At 40.2% G+C, this 10,619-nt stretch overlaps 1 protein-coding gene across 2 annotated transcripts in view; it reads right to left on the reverse strand.

The window, feature by feature from the left end:
- RIC8B (RIC8 guanine nucleotide exchange factor B) overlaps positions 1–10,619 on the reverse strand; it is a 53,642-nt gene that overhangs the window by 11,546 nt on the left and 31,477 nt on the right. For both annotated transcript variants that reach the window (XM_075068679.1, XM_075068681.1), the window contains 4 exons: positions 10,168–10,321; positions 8,708–8,803; positions 5,906–6,050; positions 1,302–1,446 (listed from right to left, as the gene is read on the reverse strand). In XM_075068679.1, coding sequence (XP_074924780.1) covers positions 1,302–1,446; positions 5,906–6,050; positions 8,708–8,803; positions 10,168–10,321 — 540 coding nt within the window. The remainder of the gene's footprint in view (positions 1–1,301; positions 1,447–5,905; positions 6,051–8,707; positions 8,804–10,167; positions 10,322–10,619) is intronic.

Genomic DNA, 10,619 nt, shown 5'->3' on the forward strand with positions numbered 1-10,619 from the left:
ATCTTTCTTCCATCAAGAAGATTTAGTGTCTTCAAGCAAGGCAGAGCAAAGCCATATAACAAGTAAATCCGACTCAAGCACTACAATGGGCATTTGAAATAACTTTAAGCCTACTGAAACGGTATCCCATCATTAGGGCCCTACTAATTTCACGGCTGTGAAAAACATGTCATGGACCGTGAAATAAGCCCTGCCGTGTGAAATCTCATCTCGCCAAAATTAGCTGGGCTCGGGAGGGACAGGACATCTCTCTCCCCATATCAACCGCATAGGGGAAGGACCAGACTTACTGCCACAGGCAGTGCAGAAGTGAGAGGAGTGCGCTGCAGCAACTTCAGAGCTGAGTTCTGGACTACCTCCCCCTGCGGCTTTTGCCAGGGTTCGGGGCTGCTGTCCCCGCAGTTCCTGCCTGGGCTCAGGGCACCCTAATTCCAGGGCTTCTACCCTGTACATGTATGGCTACTGCTGGAGCTCAGGACGCCCAAGCTCCAGGGCTGTCGCTCCCACCCCTCCCCATGGCTCCTGCAGGGCTGGGGCGCATCCCGGCTCCAACCACGACTCGAGACTTCCACCTCCTGCAGCTCCTGCCCGAGCTCAGGGAAGCCACCCCCTTGGGGGGTCAGAGCTGTTGTCTCTGACTGCTTTTGCCAGGGCTCTGGGACACTTATGCTTAGGGATCCCCTCCTTCGTGGCTCCTGCCAGGGCTGAGGCACCCATTTTTCAAATTGTGGGAGGCCTCTAGGCACAGGCCCCATGGGCCCAGGTGTTAATCCACCACTGGCCCTGACTAGCAGTTAGGAACCCCTTACTGGGCCGCTCCTAGCAGCACTGGGGAGATGGGACCTACCTCCAGCTCCAGGAGCCTCCTCCAGCTGCAGGAAACTCTGCAGCTGCTACCTTCACAGCCAAGTTCTGAAGGCAGCACAGAAGTGAGTATGGAAATCCTGCAACCCTCACCCCCCACAGAACAACTTTAGGAAGCCCCTCTCCCCGCATGATCCACTTTTCGATCAGGACCCCCAGTTACAACCCCATGAAATTTCAGATGTAAATATCTGAAATCGACCAATTTTAAGATGCTGTGGCTGTGAAATTGACCAGAGCGAACGGTGAATTTGGTAGGGCCCTACCCATCACATCTAAAACTAGTTAATACAGAAACATCCCAGCCTAGAGCTAGTCAGTTCTCTATCACTTATCAAATTTGTTGCAATTGATGAAGTTATGGAGGCAGCATTCAAGGATGAATAACAAAGACAATAAAGTTATACTTGAACAGGAAGAAAAAAATAGTACTGTACTTTGGCTTTGCAGATTTATATTCTTCAGTGTCTGTATCTTCATCATCGGAGTACCAATGATCTCCCCTTCCTCCTGCTAACAGGCCCCTTGCTGCCAGCAGTCCTGCTGCATTACCATAGCCTGTATACTTCAACAAGTTGTCAACTGCAAAGAGAGAAAGATCAATTTATTCAGCTAAAAGTTAATTTAATTACAGTACAAAGTGCAATATTAGTATCATCTTTAAAAAGGGTTTTAAAATCTAACGTCTTTATATGGTGACCAGGGTGCTCTATGAAATAGCTGAAAAAGGCAGAAGTGAGGTACTATATTTTAAAAATCGGTCACAAGGTCAGTTGCTTTTGATTTTTTAATAAGCCATAAAGATGGCAAATTTAAGTTTTGTCTGACAAAATGATACAAAACAGGCAAATTTTCAGGAGGCTGAAAAGTGGTGATAAATGAAAGTGTGGTATTCTAACTCTTGACAGGAAGGTGGGGTCCAGTGGTATGAATCAGGATTGGGACCCAGGAACTCTCAAAATTCTAATCCTGGCGCTAAACTTTGCTCTTTTTGTGGCTCATGCAGTAATTACCCTTTCATCTCAGTTGCCTCATCTGCACAACGAAGAGGCTAATAAAACTACCTAACAGGAGGTCTGAAGAAAGTTAAATCAATGATTGTGAAGTGCTTTCACCTCCCACTACCCAAAAAACCCAACACACCAAACCAAGCAACAACAGTGCTTTAGTTGGTTTGAGAAATAATGTAGGCTGGGATTTTCAAAGGTGCTTAAGAGCGCTGGTTCCCCAACTCCCACCGAAAATCATCGGGATTGGGTCACCTAACTTCTTTAGACTCCTCTGGAAATCTTGACTATAAGTGCTAAGTATTATTACTCCAGCCACTATTAGAACACCTTGTTTTATTTTCTATGAAAACCCAAATAATAAAATAGCTTTTTAACACCTACTCACCAAAGATAAAACTTACTGGCAACATTATCCTAAATGGTCTAGAAAGTTCACTGAATCCTTTCATATTTGGTCAATTTTCTGTGGTTTTCCAACCCCCACCTCCACAGACAATGATCTTCATTTTCTGTATTTGTGCTACTGTTACTTATGGCAGCTAACTAGAAAATTCTTGGTTGGTACCATTGGCAAAAATTGCATGTTTTTTAATTTTGTTTTCATTATTAATGCTTAAACTTTTACGTAATTCCATGTGATGTGGAAATAATTTCTTGAAAATGATTATCTTCCTTGAGAAATGTGGTTTCTTTTTAATCAGAGGTTCATAGCTATGGGCAAAATTCTGCTTGATTGACATACGCTAATCCCACTGACTTGAGTGTGAATAGTCAGGTGACTAATGACAGCAGGATTTGGCTCCAATGCTTCTGTAATTTACCTATACTATCCACAGTGACAGTGAAAGCACAACATTTTATCGAAAAAGAAGTTTCTGGTACACAGCCCTATGCATATATTATTTAGAGAGCACATAGTCCAGCAATGGAAAACGAATCAATAATGTTCTGGAAACAAGGTCATCCTATTAGTTACAGCAGAAGAGTTTAGCCTCTCCTTCCATAGTATTAAGGCTGGCCATTGTTAGAAGGGGGAAAAAACAGTATATGAGAAAACACAACAGTCACTTTTCTCAGTACAAGTATCAGAGGGGTAGCCGTATTAGTCTGGATCTGTAAAAGCAGCAAAGAATCCTGTGGCACCTTATAGACTAACAGACATTTTGGAGCAGATGCATCTGACGAAGTGGGTATTCACCCACGAAAGCTCATGCTCCAAAACGTCTGTTAGTCTAAAAGGTGCCACAGGATTCTTTGCTGCTTTTCTCAGTACAGCCATCTGAAAGAAAGAGCACATGGCACAAAGCATTTTTCAAACATACAAGGATTTTTTATTTTATTTTTTTAGAAAAAAAGTGGTGTTTTAAACCTACAGCAGATTGTTACTTTTCCCCACAAATTCTGCATGTGTGACATTAGTAGAATGAGAACTTGATGTAGGAGACAGAAAGTCAGTTTCTAAGCTTTATCAACACAGAATCATCACTTAAAACGTAGGGCACTTATAAGAAGCCAGTTTCCAAATCCATTCTCCTGCATATCAGGCCAGTAGGGGCTTGGAGAACTGCAAATAGAGTCTACTCATCCCTTACAGGGACTATGCTGCATTGCTATGCAGTGATCCCTTTGGCTAATATTCAATAGAACAGATCCTGATGTTCTCCTAATGGAGTCCATTCAGCCTTCTTTATTCAAAATAAGGTCACCAAAAGGTAGGGTCTTAAGGGAGAATGAACATTAAAAAGAAAGAGCAAGAGAGATGCCACAGTATATTCCCAGGAGAAAAAGTAGGACACTTCTACAAGGGCAAAGGCCTAGACTTTGCATGGTTGTGCAAAAAAATTCTTTTTCCAACAGCAATTCCAAGAATCACCGTCTCTGAACGCAGAATTACAAAAGTGATTGTCTCTATACCTTACGAAGGTAATCTACAAGCATGCTTATGTCCAAATCCAGTATTAAACAAGAACTTAAGCTATAAAAGCAATTGCTGGCATGCTCTAAGCAATAGAAATTCCAAGATGGTGGTTATATCTTGAAATAAGTATATCTCAATTTATACTCATCAAGGGTAAAATTTACACCAGTATGGGGGCCCTCTCCTCCCCTACTTAAGCCCTTTTGCACAAGGTTTAAACTGCATGAAGGGCCTTGCACATTTCCTCTGCATTGGGGTGAAATCCAATCCAACTTGACAGTGATGAGAAGTAATCTACATGTTAATATTTTGGGGCCTAGTGGCAAGAAAAAAGAATTAGTTTGCTCAGTCCAGTTCCTGGAACCCGGTTTTGCAGCTGCTCTGAACATGGAACTCCCATTGAAATGAAATAATATACTTTGCTTGAAGTCAATGATAGTTTTGGGTACTGAACAGCTACAGCAAAAAGCTTTACAGACAGAACTATTACAGCTGGTGCCACTGGCATTCTTAGATGAGGGGCCAAAGACAGAAAAAGGCACATGTGATACAGCATGGCCAGAGGGCAGCATAAGAGTGTTAGCAGGGGGCCTTATTCCCTGCCAAGGGAGGAAGGTTTGCTTTAGATTAACTAGAACAGCTGTGGCCAATTAGAGCACCTGACTCCACATAGAAGACACCTGACTCAGTTACGAGACCGACTCCATCATGGATAATACACCCTGCTTCGTCGACGGGGTGGTAGTGAAGAAAGGTCATGATGGACAGAGTGCATGGCAGAGAAAGAGTTTGCCAGAGAGAAATAGAAGTTGGAGGAGTGTGCGTGGATGGAAGCAACTAGACACTATAAGGCACAGGCTTGTATAGAAAGGCAGAGCCTTCACACTACGGTTGGAGAGGGAAGAACCCAGGAAAACGCTAGTCTGGTCTCCACAATCCACAGGGCCCTGGTGGACTGGCGTAGAGGGCGGGCCCAGTCCCTCCCTCTCCACTCCCCTCCTCCAAGGACACTAGGGGAGTGATTAAGAACTGGTTCAGAGGCAAGCAATATCGCCCTGAACCTACCCCAGAGAAGAGAAAGCGCGAGACCCAGAGAACAATACCGGCAATTTGCCACACACACAACCTAAACTTTTACACCTAGGTTCAAGCAGATTAGCAGGGCAGTGTAAAGAAGCTTGTTCTGCCACTATCAATTCCATGATAAACCAAAAATTCTAGTGACAGGTCTTATAATTTTCGGTAAATTTATCAAATTAAGAGATTATAGATTTATAAATGATTTTTATATATGATGAGAAAAGCTCAAAGTAATTTTTTACTATAGGTTGCTGTATTATAGACTAGCTATGTAATTACAGATATACTTTAACATTATTTACTGAATTGGTACTAGATTTTTCACTAGATGTCAAACTTTGAAAACACTTGTTTTACAGTTTGAAGAGCTCATAAAGCATATTGCTGAAAAGGAAAACCACCATTAAATAATGTGTGTCAGGAGAGAGTTTGGATAATCAAGGTATTTAGTCTGAACTGAATTTATTTCCAGTAAATTATGTTACATCTTTGAGGCATTGACTCCTGTCTTCCTGTTTGTCTCAGAAGCACCCAGCAATAATCTTGTCAACTAGGGCTCCTGTTCTTCTTAACTGAAGCCACAGATCTCTGGAAGGCAATTAAAATTTGATTTTCTGTCTTTTTTAAAGATGATATTTGAAAGACACACTTCCACCAACACAAAATTAACTAGGCCATTAAAAGGTGTTAGTTTCATTTAAAAAGGAGAAATCCGGCAGATCAAAGCAAGTTGTTTCACCTATAATGTAGTAAGATTTTTTGGCTCCTGAGGACAGCTTTATATCGGGGTGGAGGTGTATTTGATTAACGATGAAAAACATTAGGCATGATTTTAGCAGTATCACAAGCAGTACTAAGGTGCCACAAGGACTCCTCTTTGTTTTTGGTGATACAGACTAACACGGCTACCACTCTGAAGTACTTTTAAACTAAAGGACATATCTGGAATTGGGAGGGTTACAGAAATAAGAAGTCCTTCCTAAAGTCTTGCTGTAATTAGAATAAAATGAAAGAAATAAAATTGGATTTATACCTCTCTCTTTACAAAGGACAAAAAGGAATTCTGCAGCAATTTGCTTTACTCCAAGGTCGACATGTGTCATAAGGCGCACAAGTTTGTTTCTCACTGTTGTGCCAACTTCAGGACGATTTGATACATCTCTTAATGGGGGCAATACCTAGTGTCATGAAAAGAAAAAAGTGAAAACACCATACATTCCTGGCAGAAGTTAATACAGTACACGGAAAGGAAAAACATTGAAAATGTTGATTTATTGGGGAAAAAAATATATATGGAACAATCTTAAATCCTACCCAAGCAAAGCAGTGGCAAGTTTATAAGTAGGCTTTATATTGCAGATAGCTTATCTTCCAAAAGGTGACTAGAGCCCAGCTAGCTGCATGGGTTTCCTAGGACCTCCACAGACGACTGAACAAGACTCCTGGCTTAGAATACATTTGTTTCCCCTCTTCTAGCCTACGTCTCCAGTAGTTTTCTTTCCAAAAAGAGCCAGAGCGGGGGAACAATGAGATAGAAATGAGGAGATCAGGGAGGGAGACTAGAACTGGGAGCCAGTAAGGTATGGGCAGAGGCGGGGAGAAGAGAGAGAAATTGATTGGATTAGGAGCTGAAAAAGGAGACTGGGATAGAGGTGAGATGCCTGAGGAGGGGAGACAGGGACTGGGAAGGCAAGGAAAAGGCAAGGATAATGGGACTAGGAGAAGATGTCAGGGAATGGGAAGACAGCACAGACAACAAAAGGTTGAAGGGGATGGGGCTGAGGGGGAAATGGGCAGAAGAGCTTGTGCCCACTAGAACAAGCAAACACTCTTCCAGACCTTGGAATGGAATCCAAGATTCCTGAGTCTCACCATCCTTCTGCTATCAGCAAGTATCTGTGAAACTCAATGGCAAAGTGTGAGTCTCATCCCCCTCTAGTGCTAATCCACATGAAGGATGACAACTTACTATTCAGATCAGTTACTCTCTTAGCTCAAGTAGCAGAGATGTGCACAGTGGATCCAAAGGTTCCAACCCTGCTGATGAGTCACGTGGGTGTCAATATGATTCCACATGATGGAATTTGTTTTTTTCTGTTTGCTTTTTTTAAGAACCATGGGAATTACACACAAAAAACTGCATTAAAAGAAGCATGACTAAGGATGCAAAGTCAAGCACTCAAAAGTTGGGAAATGCCATAATAAAGGTTGCCTGTGCACTCTTAATTTGGCCCTTTTGGGCTTACGCATTATGATCATGTAATTAGGCAATCTTAATTCTGACATTTCCTAACTTTTGAGTGCTTGACTTCACAACCTCAGTAGTGTACCTTTAATGTAATTTGTGTGTAATAATCAAAACATGTTCCTAGGGAGATGACTGTCAAACAAAAGAACATGGGCTCAGGTGGGGAATATGCAGCAAATGCCAATTTCTTGAAAGTAAAAGACCAGGTTTTCATTTAAAGGCCCCTAAGGAAAAGAAAGGGGGGGGGGCGCGCGAGGGGAGAAGAAAAGATGCAGACAAGATACGTGGTAGAATATAAAGACCTAGACTATGATTTCAGTCACAGCCCTGAGTAGGGTGTAATTTGGAAGCTGCATCATCCTAGGAGTGGCCACAGGAGATAGTGATGCAGCTGGGACTCAATTTCTATTCTGTTTCCTTCTTGCTTGGCAGGGGAGCATTTTGAAAGTTTTTCCATTGCACTTTAGCAGATAGTTAAAGTTAAAATTGCAGAAGTTACAAAAAAAAACTTGAATTTTTGAACATGGGATGAAATTCACCCCCATGCAGAGGACCAGCACGGGGCTCATGCTCCACTTAAGACCTATTTTAAGAACTTAAACGGTGCACAAGCCTTGAGCTAGCCCTCTGCATAGGGATGAATTTCACCTTGGGAATACAATTTATATACAGCAGTTAAGTCTTAAAGCTCCAACACTATGGATTCATTTCTGTTGGATGTACTGTAATTTAGGACTAAAGCTCAGCTGAAGGGCACCAAAACACTGATGGACTGACTGGCTTCCATACAGTTGTAGTGCTATTTTATTAATTATGGGGCCATTTTTCAGAAGTGGCTAATGGATTTAGGTGCACAAGTCCCATTAGGTTCTTTTGAAAAAAAGTCCTCCTGTCTCATACACCACAGCCTCAGACTCTGCCCTCATGTTGCTGAATTGAAGGCTCTGTGGCATAAACCATGGAAGCTGGGCCCATGCAATCAAATTAAGCCAAGGACCCAGGCATCCTTCTTATAATTGAAACAATTTGTCCAGTCCCCCTCTGTATATTTTATCATTACAGAGGTGCCTTGAGGTTACATCCCAAGTCTTACATTTTGTATTTTTAATTTGAAGGAGAATTTAAAGTTCTTCAGTCTGGTCAAATATTTTATTGTTGGATTTTTATTTGCTGATACAATGATTTATGTCGACAAAGAGTCCTGTGGCACCTTACAGACTAACAGAAGTATTGGAACATAAGCTTTCGTGGGTGAATACCCATTTCATCAGATGAATGTAGCTATTTAATGATTTAAGTCATTATCCTGCATTTATAAGGTGACATTAATGTTCATTCCCTTTATATTACTTTGAAATCAAATGATGACATTGCACGGAAAACACTTAAATGTAAAGTGTTTTTGGTCATTGAGTTGACAGAAGGTAACAGACCTTGCAGTTGCTTATGGATAGAGACAACTTTAAGAGAAATGTTAAAATACAAGTTGCTTTATATTCAAGCATAAGTTTCTCTGTGCTCTAGAAGCCTGAAAGATCTTGCTGCATGTTTTATTTTCAGACTTCTAAATTTATATCTGAATCTTACCTGAGCTTTGATAAACTTTCTGATGTTCCGATGAGCTCGGCAACATTCTGTTAGTAAACTGAGAACTGGAGTCAGACCCTCTCTGTAGCTGCTTCCCTAAAGTGGAATTATAAAAACAACCCAAACACTAGCGGAATTACAAGAGTCAGACAAGATTATATTTTATATATTATATGCATTCAGTATGAGTGTGCTTTGCTTGAAACTTTACAATAAATAAATAAATAAATAAATAAAGGCTAGTTTAGTATACAGTCAAGTGGAAAAGAATAATTCTTATGTTTGCAATGACAAAGTTTTTTCCTTCTCAGTATAATAAAAATTTTTTTAAAATGTCATCAACATATAAACTGTTGCTAGTCTCACCACTCACTGCAGGGACAGCATTTTCATTAAAATCTTTTCTTTCCAGGGTTTAATAATAATCTTACATAAAGTTTCTCTCTAAATTAAATCTTTGCACAGAAAATCTCATTATGAAAATATACTACTACACACAATTTGAACAAACAATTATGTAAACACAATACCAAAATTCTCCCTGAAATCCATAATTTCAGATGCTCCATTCAGTAATTCAAAAAGGGACTGTTACATAAACTGCAAATGTTCAGACTAAAACTGGCTTTCAAGACAACCTAGTTCCCTTGGAGGTCATAAAAATATTTACAACTGCTTTGTATTTTGAACATTATGTGCAATGCATAATTTAATGGTGGAGTTTCAGCCTTCAGTTTTGTGTTTTGGATTCACTTTACTTCAACACATTTTGTTCAGCAAAGGATTTAGGCTTAATCCAAAACTCAGTGAGCACTGCATCAGAACTTCAAGCATATATTTAAAATTATCTGCTGAACTCGGCCCAGGTCAAGTTTTGCTGACCTTGCTTTTCTATACGTAGATGGTATTCTCTGCAGTGCTAACAGAAATAAAGAGTCTTATTTTATTGACAAAACATCTCAACCTCAAGAGGCAAAATGTTCCCATCTATTGCCCACACACAGTTGTCACTTTTTATAACCACAACCATGTTTTAAACTTTACTGTGTTCAGGGGATCCAGAATCAACATCACATTAGAAACTGGTTTGGAAATCAGTATGGTTTTATCATCTGTAAATAAATTCTATGATTGAGTGGGATATTCTGAGCTTCAATTTTCCTTGTTATTTTAATAGTGGTGTAATGAAAGACGTGTTTTACTTTAATACATCACATGCCTCTTGACATTTTTCATAAATTTATGAAGACTTCTACATTAATATTGTTGTTATATGAACTTTCAAATTCCAGAATGAGTCTGACCTGCAAAATTACTGAACTTCATCATTCCCAGCCCTTGACGTTTTAAAGTTCTAGAGTAGGGGAGGAAGGTGTATGGATCTGGAGTTCTGATTCAAGCTCATTTCTACTCTTACCTAGAGGCATTCCTTTTGTGAAGACCTTCAGCGTCACACATACCTTGTCTATTCTTTTCTCCATGAAATCCAGCAACACTTGAATGGCATCCATATTCATACCATTATATTTCAAAACTGTTTCTTCCTGGGTTGATGGACTAATGAGAACATCCAAACAAGAAACTGGAATATTGCTTAAAAGGTTGATTGCATTACTGAAAGAAATTTTTATTTAGTTAGTGCTTTAGTAACATATTAAATGCTGTACCCAAATCATATATAGATTATTTTAACATTGACTGAAAAGTATGCCATTACTAACACTGTTTATGTGCTTAAAAAAATAGACAGTGTACAGAACTGAAAATGTAAAGCAGAATACTAACTATGATAAACAGCTACAGCTTAAGGTACTACTTAACATTAAAAGCAGCAGAGAATCCTGTGGCACCTTATAGACTAACAGACGTTTTGGAGCATGAGCTTTTGTGGGTGAATACCCACTTCATCAGA

The sequence above is a fragment of the Chelonoidis abingdonii genome, chromosome 1, assembly GCF_003597395.2.
Source record: "Chelonoidis abingdonii isolate Lonesome George chromosome 1, CheloAbing_2.0, whole genome shotgun sequence".
NCBI lineage: Eukaryota > Metazoa > Chordata > Testudines > Testudinidae > Chelonoidis > Chelonoidis abingdonii.